The 19,317-nt window shown below is 45.5% G+C and overlaps 1 protein-coding gene across 1 annotated transcript in view; it reads right to left on the bottom strand.

The window, feature by feature from the left end:
- Positions 1-17,918, bottom strand: part of GGT1 (gamma-glutamyltransferase 1) — a 266,175-nt gene extending 248,257 nt beyond the window's left edge. The window contains exon 1 of the mRNA XM_077461552.1: positions 17,776-17,918. Within this exon, the coding sequence (XP_077317678.1) occupies positions 17,776-17,852 (77 nt within the window). The 5' untranslated portion in view covers positions 17,853-17,918. The remainder of the gene's footprint in view (positions 1-17,775) is intronic.
- Between the last annotated feature and the right edge of the window lie 1,399 nt (positions 17,919-19,317).

Here is a 19,317-nt window from a genome sequence, read left to right as displayed (position 1 = left end):
GAAGTGGATCCTGGCTCTGAGACCCGATTGGCCGGGAGTTCTAAGACAGCCTGGCCAATCGGGACTTAGGAGCTGCTTCCTGATTGGCTGGGAGGAGAATCAGGAAGACCATAGCGAATATTAATTCGCTATTGTCACACAACTGTGTGGGCTCTGTGCCTGAGCCCACTCTTTTTTGAAGCCAGTTAGAGCCTCCATCTCTAATCATGTGCTTCGGAAGAAAAAAAACTCTATGGAAATCCATGCATCCGGCACCCTACATGTAGATTGGGGGGGCAGGGCGGGCCGCCACTGCATCGAATCGTATGACAGTCCTTAATTCAAAACTATTTAATGGTCCTTCAATGTCCAGTAAAGCTATATTTCCTCCACCACCATGATGTGATTTATCTCTTCCTTCTTCTCTCAAACTCTGTGACACATGCAAACGCCCAGTGATAATATGCGCTTACCTTGTCCAATGGACCTCAATACAGATTAAGATCATAACACACTTGTTGCCCCACCTTGGGCATATGTGACATCAGCTATTCCTCTTGCTCCTTCCTCCTTAGTATTCCTCACCATGGATACATCACATGCAAAAATAGAATGGGACCACAATAGTGCTCTCTATAGTAACAATGTATTAAAAGCTCCCTAAATCAACACTTACATAGCACTGTGGGTGCTTTTAAAATGTATCTCAGCATGAATAACCACGTGTCATAGTGATTTATACAGCCAGTGTTCTCATAATACAGCATGGCTCCATATCCTGTACACGTTACGCTCCTGTACCAGAGCTTCCTCAGCAGACCTGTGAGATACATAGCACTGTGGGTGCTATTTAAATGTAAGTGTTGATTTCCTCCACAGTGGTGGAGGAAAAATAGCTTTATTGAACATTGACGGACCATTATATTGTTTTGAATTAAGGACTGTCACACTATTGGATGGGACTGTGCTGCATCCTGGAGGATGTTATATATTATGCTCAATTGTGGTGAAAAACACTAATTGATGTGTTAGCAGCAATCACTTTTGATTTTCTGGTTTTATTTCATTTTTCATGCGTCTATTTTATTTTTCATGCATTTATGAACTTTTATTATTAACTGCGCAGACTGTCTTTTTGTATAAACATGTACCCTCATTTTTGTTGAGCATCTATGTTTATGAACTAAACAGACATCGGCCTTATCTAATTTTAGGTGATCAATTTATTCCACTGAGAACTTTCTAATAAGAAGTTCAAAGTGCTTAGGGAAAAGGAGGTCTGTTCCAGTCCCACCTTTATCTGCCAAGCCTGCAAATTGGGATATTGTTGATTTCTCATTGAAAACCTGCCTTTCAAACTGGTTTAATGTTGTTTTTTAATTGATATTATGTACAGTCGCAGTTCCTAGCATGGTTCATGTGCGGACCCAAACACGCACAGCACCCTTCTGGAATATGGACCGGACCTGTGTGAACTGGTTCCATTGAGAGCCGGTCACACTCACATGTAATGCGAATGGGATGCAGGGAAACCCACATCTAATTTGCACATACTGTATGTGCACCCGCCGTAATTATTTCATTATTTAGGGCAGTGGTCATCAACCCTGTCCTCAGGGCCCACTAACAGGCCAGGTTTTATGTATTACCTTCAGGAGATGCAGACTATAAGGGTCCGTTCACACAGGGGCAACACGACTTGTAGGCGACTTGAGTCAGGCAACTTGGACACGACTTGAGTTGAGATCACAGCGCGACTTGGGACGACTTCAACATGACTTGTGATGACTTCAACGCGACTTGGGGCGACTTACAAGTCGCCCCAGGCCAGGCGACTTTTGCCGCGGCCAATCAGAGAATGAGCTCTCAAGAGGGCACTCCACGCCAAATTTATGAATAAAAATTTGGCGTGGGTTCCCCCTCCGAGAGCATACCAGGCCCTTAGGTCTGGTATGAATATTAAGGGGTACCCCCTACGCCGAAAAAAAAACGGCGTGGGGGTCCCCCCCAGATCCATACCAGACCCTTATCCGAGCACGCTACCCGGCCGGCCAGGAAAGGGGGTGGTGACGAGCGGGCGCCCCCCCCCCCTCCTGAGCCGTACCAGGCTGCGTGCCCTCAACATGGGGGGGTGCCTTGGGGGAGGGGGGGCGTGCGGCCCCCCCACCCCAAAGCACCTTGTCCCCATGTTGATGAGGACAAGGGCCTCTTCCCGACAACCCTGGCCGTTGGTTGTCGGGGTCTGTGGGCGGGGTGCTTATCGGAATCCGCGAGCCCCCTTTAATAAGGGGGCTCCCGGATACCGCCCCCCTCACCCTATGTGAATGAGTATGGGGTACAATGTACCCCTACCCATTCACCTGTGAAATAAAGTACAAAAAAAACACAACACAGGGTTAAAATATTTTATTGCACAGCTCCGGGGGTCTTCCGTCTTCGGGGGTCTTCTCGCCGGACTCCTCCGCTATCTTCTTGTAGCTCTTTTGCTAGCGGAGGAGTCCGGCTTTCTTCCTAGCCGCCGGCCTCTTCTTCCGACTTCGGGGGTCTTGTCCCCCTCTTCGGTTCTTCTGCCGGGCCACCGCGCCTTCTTATAGCTCTTTTACAGGCGGTGGCCCGGTCTTCTGTCGCCGCCGCCGCCGCCTTCCGTTCTTCTTCTTCTTCTTCTTCTCCAGGAGATGTTGACTCGACGCTCTCTCCGGCCACAATGCCAGGGACGCGCTCCGCTGCCACTTATATAGGGACAAGGGGCGGTGTCACATGGCTTTATGTCACATGGGTTGGTGTCACATGGTGACCCCGCCCCCTTTCGATGTCATAGTCCCCATGTGACATCAACCCATGTGACCAACCCATGTGACATAAAGCCATGTGACACCGCCCCTTGTCCCTATATAAGTGGCAGCGGAGCGCGTCCCTGGCATTGTGGCCGGAGAGAGCGTCGAGTCAACATCTCCTGGAGAAGAAGAACGGAAGGCGGCGGCGGCAGCGACAGAAGACCAGGCCACCGCCTGTAAAAGAGCTATAAGAAGGCGCGGTGGCCCGGCAGAAGAATCGAAGAGGGGGACAAGACCCCCGAAGTCAGAAGAAGAGGCCGGCGGCGAGAAAGAAAGCTAGACTCCTCCGCTAGCAAAAGAGCTACAAGTAGATAGCGGAGGAGTCCGGCGAGAAGACCCCCGAAGACAGAAGACCCCCGGAGCTGTGCAATAAAGTATTTTAACCCTGTGTTGTGTTTTTTTGTACTTTATTTCACAGGTGAATGGGTAGGGGTACATTGTACCCCATACTCATTCACATAGGGTGGGGGGGCCGGTATCCGGGGGCCTCCTTATTAAAGGGGGCTCGTGGATTCCGATAAGCCCCCCGCCTGCAGACCCCGACAACCAACGGCCAGGGTTGTCGGGAAGAGGCCCTTGTCCTCATCAACATGGGGACAAGGTGCTTTGGGGTGGGGGGGCCGCACGCCCCCCCTCCCCCAAGGTACCCCCCCATGTTGAGGGCACGCAGCCTGGTACGGCTCAGGAGGGGGGGGCCGCCCGCTCGTCCCCACCCCCTTTCCTGGCCGGCCGGGTAGCGTGCTCGGATAAGGGTCTGGTATGGATCTGGGGGGGACCCCCACGCCGTTTTTTTTTCGGCGTAGGGGGTTCCCCTTAATATTCATACCAGACCTAAGGGCCTGGTATGCTCTCGGAGGGGGAACCCACGCCAAATTTTTATTCATAAATTTGGCGTGGAGTCCCCTCTTGAGAGCTGATAATTCTGTCAGAGTCGCCTCCGTATAGACGGAGATCCGACTTAGAGGCGATCTCCATTGAAATCAATGGGTACCGGTCGCCTACAAGTCGGATAGAAGTAGTACAGGAACCTTTTCTGAAGTCGGAGCGACTTCAGTAGTGTGCATTAAGACAGCTCTCATTCACTTACATTGCTTTTTAAATGTTGTCCGACCTGAGGCGACTAGGGGGCGACCTGAAGTCGGATCGGAGTTGCCCCTGTGTGAACGGACCCTAATGCTGCAATCACTAAGCAGCAAATGATATCACCTGTGATGTATTTCAGTTATCTTGCGAACCTGGCCTGTTAGTGGGCCCTGAGGACAGGGTTGATGACCACTGATTTAGGGGATAATTCATACCAAGGCAGTCCACTTCAATGTAGTTAATGAAGAGAAATGAGAGGAAACTGGTCGCACGCTGTAATCCAACAAAAAGTCCTTTATTTTTTAAACATGGGATAAGTTATAGTTGACATGTTGCACACATAGAAAAGTTAGACCACCATGGGAAAAACCCATATTATGTTGCCAACATCCCTTAAATTAAAAAAAAGTATGTACCCCCCGGTACTATGGGACTTTTAAGGCAGACTCAAATGTCGTTTTGATAGTCTAAAAAGGCAACTCCAGTGCTTGCAGCAAAATTGGAAGGATAAAACAAGTGAGGATGTGGAGAATCTGTGCCTCAGGTGAGTTTAAGTGGGAGATCCGTATCTCAAAGTGGTCAGCCAGTCAGCATCCGTTGCTTTGTCAAAATCAAATTCCATCACACTGGAGGCGACTGGGATAAAGAATGCTGTAATTAATACCTTTTATCTCTGAGCCGTTTACGGACGTCATTGAAAGTTTTTCTCTTCCTCTGCAGCTCAGCTGAGAAATCAGGGAAGAGGAGAACTGGGGCATTGCCGTACTTGAGGGCTGGATGCCTGTGAGATTCAGAAAGGATCCTATTCCTGTCATGGTAATTGAGAAACCGGACTAAAAAGGGTCTAGGTGCATTTCCAGGAATCACTCGGCCCATGGGCACCTGATGGGATCTTTCAACCATATAAGTGAAGTGGACGTCTGTGAGTCCAAGCAAGTTTTTAAAGAATTCCACCGCAAAATCTGCTGGATGATCCCCTTCCTCTTCCTCAGGCAGGCCAAAGTCTTTCACATTATTGCGTCTCAGCCGGTTTTCTGCATTATTCGTTTTCTGCATCAGGATCTGCACTGTGCGTTCCAGCTCAGCAATGGAGGTGACATGGGTGGCAGTAAGATATTCAGTATCGGATATTCTGCATTCAGTCTCTGCCATTCTCCCCCTTATTTTGTCCAGGTCATTCCTTATGAGGTTGCACTCTTCGGCAAGGTGATCTATGTATACCAGAAGAGAGGTTCTGCTCTGTTCAATCGCAGCAAGGATCATACTTTTGCTACTCTGTGGCAGGGGGGCTGGTGCATCCGCTACCTGGGCCTCCCCGGGCTCCATTTCAGCCAGCAAGGCCTGAAAAAGGAAGTGGTGACAACTTATGCTAAGGTTGTGTCTTAGCGGCCTTGGAGGTCTTTTTCTTTGAGGACAGCCTGGGTCTGCAGCAGCACTGAAGAGAGAATTGGGAGTACCAAGATGGCCACCATCACTAGGCCCCGATAGATCTCGGCTAGGGCAGACACTGAGCAGTGACACTACAACTCCCTACTTCACTACAGGGAGATGGGCAGATGGATGAGGCAGTGGAGTTCGTGTTTCAGGGGCCTAAGATGAGTATGGCTCGGGCAGATTGATGAGGCTGAGGCTGGAAAAATGAAAAGACTCAAAAACACACATCAAATAACCCCACCTAACAACAAAAAAAAGAAAAAAAAAACCTCTGCGCTCACCAGACTGTACTTCAACTATTGCTCAGAACCCTCCATCACATCATTCCCATTAACCATTAGACATGTGCGGTTAGTTTCGTACGATCGAAAATCAGTGCGAAATTGCAAAAATTCATACATTCTGAAGCATCCGAAATATGAATTTCTATGCTTCCGAATTCTATACGAAATACAAAATTTCTTTGATGAATTTCGAATCCAAATTCCGTTACAATGGAAACGTGACTGGTGTTTTGTTGACCAATTAGAGGTTTTCTTCTGCTGCTGAGCGAGGGTTGGGAAAATTAACTTTTTTAATATCAAAAAAGGAGATCCCCCTGTTGGAGTGGGATTTTAAATGACCACCAACACCACAAAACAATTCAAAACATAAAAAATGCTTTATTGACAATTACAAGACAAAAACAGACTTAAACCAGAGGACCCCTCAACTGACGGTGTCCCTGTGGTATATCTACAAACGTGTATATACATGATTACATAAAATAAGCCAACCAATGAGTGTTGAACATACTCTTAACTTATAACCCACATCTGACACGTTTCTAGTTGCTGGTATCACAGAACTTTCATCAGGGGTGAAGAGCAATAATTAGATGGCATGTTGATATTTCTAAAATGATTAATCAATAATTGATACGGTAGAAACATTGCATGGAGTGCCTGTTGCTCGTTTGCATAGCTCAGTCCCAAGCTAGTGTCTGGCCACGGCCGCTTCCTTTTTGGTTCACCCTTCCTACTTTTATTTGTAGAGGGAAAGAGGATTGCTACAAATCGGTAGTTGTTTCTGTTGTCATATGGTAACAAACCTTGCTTCAAATAGCCGGTAGCCTCATTGGGCTCAAAGTTTTCAAAAAGACATTTCCCGCAGAGTGAGCCAGACAAAGGGGGATAAATCGGGGTTCCCACATGCAGGGCGTAAGGTTATTACCTTTATCATTTTCATAAGGGGTTACCTTTATCATTAGTTACAGTTTTAAGATTGTTGCCATAGGAGACAGCGGTCCCACCTATACAGAAGTGGTGTCCAGCTGAAGGCCTTCACCTGTATAGCTGTCTACCTATAGAAGTCTCAGAATCTACTAATTAACTATGCATCTACCTAAAGGGTGTCCTGGCCCTAATCCTCTCTCCCACAGTTCTGTTTAAGAGACAATAAATCTCTTTGCATTGAAAAAGTGTCTGGCGCCCACCTGTTCATCTTGCATTACACCCGCCATGCCTTGTAACTCCCTCTACAGCTGTCTTTAACTCTGGAGGTCACCATTGGGCTTCAGGGGCCCTGGGACTTTGCTACAGATACATATATACATATACAATTATCCTCCTCCAAAAATCTATCTCATCATTAACTTTCCTCAGTATCACCGCTATACTCTATACTGACTGCTCAGATAGTTTAGATACTAACCACCAGTGCCAGATTTTAACACCTCCTATGTTCATATGCCAATTCCTCTCGTCTTAAATTGAGATTAATCGTTTTAGTCCATTGGTCTATTATTGGAGGATAATTTGATATCCATTTTTGAAATATAAGTTTACGGGCCATATACATAGATCTCAACCACATCACATGCATTTCAACTGGGACAGTATCTTCCGGTATAATCCCTAACAATGCTATTTTTGGCTCAAGATGAACCTGTGTAGAGCACATGGAATTTAAAGTATCAAAAACACCTTCCCAATAGCGATGTATTTTAGGACATTGCCACAGTAAATGTATTAATGTACCTTTATCAGTGGCACACCTTGGACAGTTTGATGTAGTTGCTTTGCCCCAGGAGTATAACTTTAAAGGATTATAGTGGGCCCTATGAATAATAAATAGCTGAGTCAAACACTGTGAGGAGATTTGGGATACTCCGAATAAATTCTTCAGAGCTTGCTTCCACTCTGCATCACTAAGTGTCTCAAAATCTTTATGCAACCATACAAAGCTACCCTCTTGTGGATCAGTTCTAGCTATCATTTGTAGAGAAGAATATATACCCCCTATAAGTCCCTGAAGAATCTCAGAGGCGTTTCCGAATCAATAGCATTGAGGCCTCATGCACACGAGACGCAGTTAAACGCGCGTTCAGATGCAGTTGGACAGTTTTTTCAACTGCACCTGAACTCATTCAATGTTATCCTATGTGTCCATGCACACAGTCTAGTTTTTTTCCGTTTATATGCAGTTGCGTTTAATCTAGTTTTTCCAGAAGCAAAAAAATGCGTTCAGAAACAAAAATTTCTGCGTTTCAGACGCAAAACGCGGCTAAACGCGGCTAAACGCGGCACCCGCGTTTAGCCGCGTTTGCGTTTATATGCGTTTTTAAAGGTGACCTTTTTTTTTACATTAAAAATCTCAAAAATGATTGCAAATTATGAAAAACCATTAGAAAAATATTTTAAACAATTGCAATTGCAAGTGGACAATCCACAACTTGTGGCAAGTGACGTGGCAAGTGGACAATCCACAACTTGTGGCAAGTGACATGGCAGGTGGCAAGTGATGTGGCAAGTGGACAATCCACAACTTGTGGCAAGTGACGTGGCAGGTGAAGTGGCAAGTGACGTGGAAAGTGGACAATCCACAACTTGTGGCAGGTGACGTGGCAAGTGACCTGGCAGGTGACGCGGCAAGTGACTTGGCAGGTGACGTGGCAAGTGGAAAATCAACAACTTGTGGCAGGTGACTGGCATGTGACGTGGCAAGTGGACAATCCATAACTTGTGGCAGGTGACGTGGCAAGTGACGTGGCAAGTGGACAATCCACTTGTGGCAGGGGACGTGCCAAGTGACGTGGCAAGTGGACAATCCACTTGTGGCAGGTGATGTGGCAAGTGACGTGGCGAGTGGACAATCCACAACTTGTGGCAGGTGATGTGGCAAGTGATGTGGCAAGTGGACAATCCACTTGTGGCAGGTGACGTGGCAGGGGACGTGGCAAGAGACGTGGCAAGTGGACAATCCACAACTTGTGGCAGGTGACGTGGCTGGTGACGTGGCAAGTGGACAATCCACATCGTGTGGCAGGTGACGTGGCAGGTGACGTGGAAAGTGGTGTGGCAAGTGGACAATCCACAACTTGTGGCAGGTGATGTGGCTGGTGACGTGGTAAGTGGACAATCCACAACTTGTGGCAGATGGCATGGCAGGTGACGTGGAAAGTGGACAATCCACATCTTGTGGCAAGTGACGTGGCAGGTGATGTGGCAAGTGACGTGGCAAGTGGACAATCCACAACTTGTGGCAGGTGACGTGGCAAGTGACGTGGCAGGTGACGTGGCAAGTGATGTGGCAAGTGGACAATCCACAGCTTGTGGCAAGTGACGTGGCAAGTGGACAATCCACAACTTGTGGCAGGTGACGTGGCAGGTGACGTGGCAAGTGAACAATCCACAACTTGTGGCAGGTGACGTGGCAAGTGACGTGGCAGGTGATGTGGCAAGTGACGCAGCAAGTAGACAATCCACAACTTGTGGCAGGTGATGTGGCAAGTGACGTGGCAGGTGATGTGGCAAGTGACGTGGCAAGTGGACAATCCACAACTTGTGGCAGGTGATGTGGCTGGTGACGTGGCAAGTGGACAATCCACAGCTTGTGGCAGGTGGCATGGCAGATGACGTGGAAAGTGGACAATCCACATCTCGTGGCAAGTGACGTGGCAGGTGATGTGGCAAGTGACGTGGCAAGTGAACAATCCACAATTTGTGGCAGGTGACGTGGCAGGTGATGTGGCAAGTGGACAATCCCCAACTTGTGGCAAGTGACGTGGCAAGTGGACAATCCACAACTTGTGGCAGGTGCCGTGGCAAGTGACACGGCAAATGCAAGTGTACAACTGCTCTCTATGCTGCTGCTGCTCACTCTGATCAAAATAGCAGAAATAGTTAAAAAAAATGCTTTGAGAGCTTGGGGAGGGTCTACATGATGTTATCTTTATAAACGCGTTTAAACGCAAACGCGTCTAAACGCGTCTAAACGCGGCATGCAAACGCGGCAAAACGCGCGTTTCTAAACGCGCGTTTCAGCTTTTTTTTAACAGAGGTTTCATCTGCGTCTCGTGTGCATGAGGCCTGATAGTCAAACTGACTTAAAGAAAGTGTGTGTTTATTTGTCACACAGTTGGCATCATAAATACAATGTAAAAAGTATAATAGTTCAGTTCAGTGTAGGTAAAAATATATAAAATTGAATAGTTGTCAAGCTGTAATAAGCTTATGGAAGCATGTGTGCTTTAATGGCTGCTGTCTTGAGTGTCCTTCAAGAAGAAGCAGGAAATGACGTTCTTAGACTTCTGGCAGAATTCAGCTGTCCCAAGCCATCAGTCTCTGTGTGAATATGTCAGTATCATGTGTGGGTGTCTGAGTGTGAGTGCCCGTGTGAGTGTCCTCTAGAGCTCTGAAAACATAGGCTTAAATATTACATGCGAACGTCATAACCTCACAAACTTAGTACCTTGTATGGCACACATTCATGTCTGCTAACTTCTGCAATGTGCGATCCAAAAGTAACTCAGAGTCATATGGAGCTTGATTGACAAGCTCACATGTAACACTCCATACATGACATAATGTGCTGTTCATATAATGTCATAACCATACATTTACATAATATGAACACATGTTAACAACTTTACATTAAGTAACTATATACTAATATGTATTAACATGACTGAGACTACTCTAAACTTATTTTAACAAGATACAATCCACAATGTATCATTGCTTTAGCTACGTAGACACATGTCTATTTTTGTCTTCTCATGACATTCTGTACCAAGATACCATATATGTCATACTCAAATTGGTTACATCAGAAACGTATTACTAACTCAGCTTCAGATGAATATATATTTCGCTGAACACTTGATCAAGGTCATTCACACATACTATTTATTATGATTAATCATAAAACCAAATATGTTTTGCAAGCTTGCCATAAATATATTATAATACCTATAAGTGCCGAATTATGAATTTGGACTAATATTCTAACAGTCTCTGTTTAGAACGTCTTACAGTTACTGTCATAGTTAGAATCGATGAAGGATTATATTTTAATGAAAAGATTCTCGCTTGGCACTGCAAAGCATGCCGTAGCTGTAAATATTGAAAGAATAATTTATTAGGCAAATTATATTTCTCTGCCAGTTTATCAAATGGTTGCAAAACCTCTTTATCAAAAAGTTGAGAAAGAAGCAAAATACCAGCCTTTTTCCATAGATCAAAGTTTTCAAGCTTTGCTACCTCAGGTAATTGCAAATTATTCCATATGGGTATATACTGGGGTTATTTACTAAAAGAAAATCCACTTTGCACTGCAAGTGCACTTGAAAGTAAAGTCGCTGTAGATCGAAGGGGGACATGCAAGGAAAATAAAAAACAGCATTTAAACTTGCATATGATTGGATGATAAAATCAGCAGAGCTTCCACTCATTTCAGATATACCCCTTAGGCCGCGTACACACGGGCGGACTGTCTGCCCAACTAAGTTCGTCAGACAATCCGACAGACAGTCCGTCCAAACTTTTGAATGAACGAACTTGCCCACACACGGCACTTTTTGAGCGGACTAATTACAGCGGACTAAGTCCGCCAAACAATCCGCTCAACTTTTGAAATGAACGGACTCGCCCACACACGCGGAGGAAAGTCCGCTCATTTCGAGCGTGTCTCCAGGTAGGCGGGGCCCGCGACGGAGACGTCGCTGGCCCAGCCGGCTGGTATGGACTTAAAGGGGAACCCCAACGCCGAAAAAAAATCGGCGTGGGGGTTCCCCCAAGTCCACAACAGACCCTTGTCCGAGCACGCTACCCGGCTGGCTAGGAAAGGGGGGCGAGCGAGCGCACCCCCTCCTGAGCCGTACCAGGCCGCGTGCCCTCAACATGGGGGGTGCCTTGGGGAAGGGGGGGCCGCGCGGCCCCCCCACCCCAAAGCACCTTGTCCCCATGTTGATGAGGACAAGGGCCTCTTCCCGACAACCCTGGCCGTTGGTTGTCGGGGTCTGCGGGCGGGGGGCTTATCGGAATCCGGGAGCCCCCTTTAATAAGGGGGCCCCGGATACCGGCCCCCCACCCTATGTGAATGAGTATGGGGTACAATGTACCCCTACCCATTCACCTGTGAAAAAAAGTACAAAAAAAAACACAACACAGGGTTAAAATATTTTATTGCACAGCTCCGGGGGTCTTCCGTCTTCGGGGGTCTTCTCGCCGGACTCCTCCGCTATCTTCTTGTAGCTCTTTTGCTAGCGGAGGAGTCCGGCTTTCTTCCTCCCCGCCGCCGGCCTCTTCTCCCGACTTCGGGGGTCTTGTCCCCCTCTTCGGTTCTTCTGCCGGGCCACCGCGCCTTCTTATAGCTCTTTTACAGGCGGTGGCCCGGTCTTCTGTCGCCGCTGTCGCTGTCGCCGCCTTCCGTTCTTCTTCTTCTTCTTATTCTTCTTCTTCTCCAGGAGATGTTGCCTCGACGATCTCTCCGGCCGGAATGCCAGAGCCTTGCTGCGCGGCCACTTATATAGTGACAATGGGGCGGTGTCACATGGTATATGTCACATGGGTTGGTCACATGGTGACCCCGCCCCCTTACGATGTCATAGTCCCCATGTGACATCAACCCATGTGACCAACCCATGTGACATATACCATGTGACACCGCCCCATTGTCACTATATAAGTGGCCGCGCAGCAAGGCTCTGGCATTCCGGCCGGAGAGATCGTCGAGGCAATATCTCCTGGAGAAGAAGAAGAAGAAGAAGAAGAAGAAGAACGGAAGGCGGCGACAGCGACAGCGGCGACAGAAGACCGGGCCACCGCCTGTAAAAGAGCTATAAGAAGGCGCGGTGGCCCGGCAGAAGAACCGAAGAGGGGGACAAGACCCCCGAAGTCGGGAGAAGAGGCCGGCGGCGGGGAGGAAGAAAGCCGGACTCCTCCACTAGCAAAAGAGCTACAAGAAGATAGCGGAGGAGTCCGGCGAGAAGACCCCCGAAGACGGAAGACCCCCGGAGCTGTGCAATAAAATATTTTAACCCTGTGTTGTGTTTTTTTTTGTACTTTTTTTCACAGGTGAATGAGTAGGGGTACATTGTACCCCATACTCATTCACATAGGGTGGGGGACCGGTATCCGGGGCCCCCTTATTAAAGGGGGCTCCCGGATTCCGATAAGCCCCCCGCCCGCAGACCCCGACAACCAACGGCCAGGGTTGTCGGGAAGAGGCCCTTGTCCTCATCAACATGGGGACAAGGTGCTTTGGGGTGGGGGGGCCGCGCGCCCCCCCCTTCCCCAAGGCACCCCCCCATGTTGAGGGCACGCGGCCTGGTACGGCTCAGGAGGGGGGGCGCTCGCTCGCCCCCCTTTCCTAGCCGGCCGGGTAGCGTGCTCGGACAAGGGTCTGTTGTGGACTTGGGGGGACCCCCACGCCGATTTTTTTCGGCGTTGGGGTTCCCCTTTAAGTCCATACCAGGCGGCGGGGCCAGCGACGTCTCCGTCGCGGGCCCCGCCTACCTGGAGACGCGCTCGAAATAAGCAGACTTTTCTCCGGGCGGGAAAAGTCTGCTCATTTCGAAAGTACAGCGGACTGGCACACACACGGGCGGACTGTCCGCTCAAACCAAGTTTGGACGGACAGTTTTACGGAAATTCCGTAAGACTTTGTTCGTCAAACTGTCCGCTGAAACAGTCCGCTGAAGCCCACACACGAGCGGACTGTCCGCTGAAACACTGTTCAGCGGACTAAGTTGGGCGAACAGTCCGCCCGTGTGTACGCGGCCTTAGATTTAGAACGACTGCACTTCCAAGTGCACTTGCAGTGCAAAGTGGATTTGCCTTTCGTAAATAACCCCCCCCCCCCCCCCCCCGTATATCCCTCATAGTGAGTATCTTGATGAATAGTAGTCAAAATTGTCTGTATTAAATAAAATGTGGGATAACTACGTTTACTGTAAAAGTGGCAAGCCACTGTTAATTGTATCGGTGGATCTATTGGAAATTGAGTAAATATAATTTTCTGTATGGGTTCCTCACAGTCTATAACATTCCAGCCATATAATTGCTGGAGTTAGGATGCCAGATAATACAATCTGGCATTAGGAACGACCAAACCTAATTCATCCTTATTCAACTGCAGAATTTCCAATCTAATCCAGGGGTGTTTATATCTCCAAATATGATCTCTAAAAATGGGAATCTAATTGTTTAAAAAAATTCTGGTGAAGCCATACAGGGAAATGTAGAAAATATAATAATTGTGGCATCCATACCATCTTTATAAAATTTGCTCTACCTATTATCATTAAAGGCAGCTTACTCCAGATTTGACCCACTTGTTTAAACCGCTTTAATAATGGAGCTAATTACTCTCCATATATGTACTCACTTGGGATGTAACTAAATATTTAAATGTAGAAACTACAGCTATTTGAAAAGCAGAGGTTGGCAGATTGGTCACCAGGGGGTCTACAGGTAAAAGAACAGATTTATCCCAATTCATTGTAAAACCTGAGAAATAACTATATGTATTAATCAAAGACATCACTGCCTTTAACCACTTACGGACCGTCCGCTGTTGTTATATACGTCGGCTGTTTGAAGAGGGATATCATTGTTATGGCAGCAGCTAGCTACTATAACCCCAGTATCCTCTTCTTCAGCTGGTGGCCCACATTCAGATAAAAGTGGTCTCTGTGGCGGATTCGCCACAAGATCACATTTATCGGTGGCGGGAGAGGGGTCGGCATCGACAGAGGCGATCGCGTCCCTTCCCGTGTGCGGTATGGAGCTGAGTGAGGGGACGATGGCTCCCACCCTTCTCCATACCATTTTCGGGTGCGGAACCAAAGTCAAAATTTCACTTCTGCCTATAGCTCTTAAAGAGACATTTTTTTTTTTTATTAATTATTACATTTTAGTGTAAATATGAGATCGGAGGACTTTTTGACCCCAGATCTCATATTTAAGAGGTCCTTTCATGCTTTTTTCTATTACAAGGGATGTTTACATTCCCATTCCTTGTAATAATAAAAGTGACAACATTTTTTTAAAGCAACAGTGTAAATAAAAAATAAAAGGTAAAATAATGATAAAAGAAAAAAAATGTGAACGCGCCCCATCCTGCCGAGCTTGCGCGCAGAAGCGAACACATACGTGAGTATCGGCTGCATATGAAAACGAAACCACATATGTGAGGTATTGCCGCGATCGGTAGAATGAGTCCAATAATTCTAGCCCTAGACCTTCTCTGTAACTCAAAACATGCAACCTGTAGAATTTTTTAATTGTCGCATATGGAGATTTTTGAGGGTAAAATTTTGTCGCCATGCCACGAACAATTTTGAAGCATGACATGTTGAGTATCAATTTACTCAGCATAAGATCCTCTTTCACAATATTAAAAAATGGGCAAACTTTACTGTTGTCTTATTTTTTGATTAAAACGTTTTTTATTTTCTCCGAAAAAAGTGCACATCTAAGACCGCTGCGCAAATACGATGTGACAAAAAGTATTGCAATGGCCGCCATTTAATTCCCTAGGATGTTAGAAATAAATATATAATGTTTGGGGGTTGTAAGTAATTTTCTAGCAAAAAAATTATAATTTTAACAACAGGTTTGAAAAATAGGCTTGGGGCTGAAAGAGGACCAAGTGTTTCCCAAAAATAAAAGAGTATCAGTATATATAAAATCAATTTTATCCTCTCCCAAAGGTCTACGAAACCCAATAATACTTGATGATTGATGAACAGAAGAGGCCAGAGAATCAAGGGCCAGAGCAAAAAGTAAAGGTGGCAATGGACATCCATGTCTTGCTTCTCTTTGCAGTCAAAAAGGCTCCAATACATGTCTATTTAGCTGTACCCGTGTCACCGGAGAAGTGCAAAGGAGATTTACCCAGCCTATAAACTGTGGTCCAAAACCAAACTATGCCAGACAATGCCACAAAAAAACCCATTCTATGCTATCAAAAGCCTTTGACGCATTAAGTGACAATATAGCTCTATTGCCCAAATTTTTAGATGGAACCTGCAGGTTATGATATAAGCATCTTATAATCACTGCAGTAGATCTATTTGGGATGAACCCAGTTTGCTCTATATGCACTATCTTAGATATTACTTTCACTAGTCTAACGGCTAACACTTTTGCCAATAGCTTTACATCTGATGTAATCAATGATGTTAGATGATTTGATTCAGGGTTATTAGGAATTTTATCAGGTTTTAACAAAACTATAATAATTGCTTCATTCATAGAGGGTGGGCGTTAACCACATTCCAATGCATTATTAAATACCTCTAATAATTCAGGCAGCAACTCAGCTCCATAAACCTTATAAACTTTCTCTGGTAACCCGTCCGCAACTGGGGCTTTATTATTCATACTAGTAGAGGCAGTTCTCTAAAGTCAAGGGTTGATCCAACATTTCCCTATCATCCACTGATAATTCTGTTAGCATAATGGAAATAAAGTGGTTCTGCACCTAAAAAAAATATATTAAAAGCCAGCAGCTACTAATATTGTAGCTGCTGACTTTTAATAAATTGACACTTACCTGTCCCAGGATCCAGCGATGTCGGCGGCAGATGACGAGCGATCGCTCGTCTCTCTGCTGCCCCCGCCTCCATCCTCTGTCAGGGAATCGGGAAGTGAAGCGTTGCGGCTTCACTGCCCAGTTCCTTACTGCGCATGCGCGAGTCGCGCTGCGCGTCTCTTCTGGTCCCCGCTGTGTCCTGGGAACTGTGTGTTTCCCAGAACACAACGGGGGGGCGGGGCATCTGCGGGGGTCTGCGGCGGTCTGTCCCAGAAGTGGGTGCAGATACCTGGATTATCCAGGTAACTACACCCCCCCTCCACCCTGAAAGGTGCCGATTGTGGCACCGGAGGGGGGGAGGGATCGGATTAGCGGAACTTCCACTTTAGGGTGGAGAACCGCTTTAAGAAAAAGTTGCAGTTTAGCCTCCTATAGGATACCTTACTATTATAAAAGTTTTCCAAAAAAATTGAAAAACACTGATGAGATCTCGAAGATAGTTCACTCAGTTTCGATTAGAGAAGTTTGTAGTTCTACTACTAGTGTCATTGGTTGCTGAATATTTACTATTGCTGCTAAAAGATGGCTAACAGAATTTTTAACACAATTGTTGAATGGGCAGATGTAAATAAGATTTGCCTGTCTAACTTGAATCTCAGAGGTAGTACAGAACATCTTCATTATATACCATGTAGAACACACTATACAGCACAGTACACCTAGAAAGCATGAATAAACAAAGGGTTTTTTAGCAGTACATTTATCATCTCATGGAATGTGTACTGATGAGATTTTTATCATAAAAATGTTCTTAGAGATTAAATCTACCAGCATACAGACAGCTTTACTCGCTTGATCTCCTCATTTTCTTATCTTTGTAAAATCTGCATTAAAATGCTTGAAGTTAGCGTAACAAAGATTTTGCTGATTGGCAGTCTTGGTTACAGCTTACCCTACTTTAACCCCAACAGTACTCACAAAACACAATCAGAAAGACTTTATTAACCAAAGTGGAAACATGGGAGTTGATTTACTAAAGGCAAATGGTCTGTGCACTTTGCGAAGTTCCATTGCTCCAGAGCTTAGTAACTGCGGTAAAGAATCTCTTTGCAAAGAATACACAACGACGTGCAAGGAAAATTAAAGAAAACTGCATTTTTTGCTTGCACAGGTTTGGATGATGGAAGCATTCTGGAGCAACTGCATTTGAACAGTGTAACGGCACTTTGTAAAGTGCATAGTCTGTTTGCCTTTAGTAAATCAGCCCCATAGTACCATGCACATGACAGCTGTTAGTCTAAGATTAGTATACACTGCTTCTCCTGAGCTTCAGAGGTATAGCTATACAGTGAATGATCAGTAGAGTACAGCATGCAGCCACATATATGACCCAGCTGATAAGCATCCTGTTACTAACAGGGTAAAAGTGCAGGATATGTGTCTGCAAATAAAGTAAACTTTACAGCCACAGTCCAGCTCTCACAAACAGTTTTTACACGAACTTTCTCCAAGTCTTCACTAGTTAAAATATTTGGTGTGCTTTTAGAGAGAGATTAATTATACTACAGTAAAGCAAAATCCACATTTTAACTTCTAGCCCTGCACTCCCCATATAGCTGTGTTTAGCAATAACCTTTTTCCTTACCTCTCAGTTGTGGCTCTGCAGTTATTGTGCTGCTGAGATAAGGTGAGTGTGGCAAGTTCTTCTCCCTGTTGATCCATTAAGCTGACAGGGGCTGGTTATAATGTACTGAGAGGAGGAGACGGGGCAGGGAGATGTATAATGAACTTTCCTCTTACTGCAGGATCAGAAACTCTATACAGAAAATTAAGACTTTGCTCTGCAGCATTCTAGGTAAAAGGAACAGGTGTGCTAACCCAATAAATCTCATTAATAATTTACTTTTCACAAAATTATTTAAAATGTGAAAATATATTTTTTTTTTTTTACAGAAAAAAGGGGTTTCCGCCATAAACAATATAACCTGTCGTCTGGGCATTTTTGCCCCAGTTCACATATTAGGGAATTGTATGCGTTTTGAACCCCATCTGATCCGCATGATATGTGAACCAAACCGGCTTTCCATGGAGCCAGTTCACGTATGTACGTGCTGGCCACAGTGTGATTTTAAAAAGAGTTAGGTACGATTTTCAGTCTGGTTCAGGTGTGATTTGCAGTGTACTACACTTTAGGAATTTGCTCCTGAATTAAATTGCACCAGACAAATCGCACTGAAACAAGCCCCGCACATGTGAACCCAGTCTGCTACATGGTCTTAGGTGGGTACAGTTCTGCCACACATGTATATTATTATTATATTATATTATTATACACGATTTATATAGCGCCAACAGTTTACGCATCACTTTACAATGTATAGGGGGGACAACACAATTACAGTACAATACAAAAGGTACAGGAGGGCCCTGCTCGTAGAGCTTACATTCTAAAGGGAAGGGGTGGTGGAATATTTTATTTTATCATTAGGAAAGAATAAAAGGGGTACAACTTGGAATATAGAGAAAATAAGAACAATATCTTGGTAAATCACATAATCACAGGTGAAACCTATCTAAGCTACGGCAACATATGACAGGACCAACATATGTCAAAATTAGATCAATCATGACTTCATGAAATAGCTGAAATGGTTGAAAAAGACATGCACCCATGACATATATTAACATGTCAACAGCTCAAGGGTAGTACAGCATACTGGGCTTACCACTGAGGAAAATTAACGGATAGAAGCTAATATCAACCAGTGTCCCAAAAAAATTGTGTCACTCACTTGTATTACTATTACAAGGAATGTAAACATCCCTTATAATAGAAAAAAAAGCAGGACCTTTTGAATAAGAGATCGGGGTCAAAAAGACCACAGATCTCATATTTACACTAAAATGCAATAAGAAAAACAAAAAGGTTGCTTTAAGATCTATGGGCGGAAGTGACGTCGCTATGGAGCACCTGGTGCCTGCCTACTTACTCCTCAAAGTGCAAAGTCTGTTTGCCTTTAGTAAGTCAACAGCTCAAGGGTAGTACAGCATACTGGGCTTACCACTGAGGAAAATTAACGGATAGAAGCTAATATCAACCAGTGTCCCAAAAAAATTGTGTCACTCACTTGTATTACTATTACAAGGAATGTAAACATCCCTTATAATAGAAAAAAAAGCAGGACCT

This window comes from Lithobates pipiens, unplaced genomic scaffold (genome assembly GCF_037356315.1).
Source record: "Lithobates pipiens isolate NorthernLeopardFrog02 unplaced genomic scaffold, aLitPip1_a1.2 Scaffold_3, whole genome shotgun sequence".
In the NCBI taxonomy this organism is placed as follows: Eukaryota; Metazoa; Chordata; class Amphibia; order Anura; family Ranidae; genus Lithobates; species Lithobates pipiens.
Note: the sequence above shows the minus strand (reverse complement) of the source record. Positions and strands in the feature narration are given on the sequence as shown.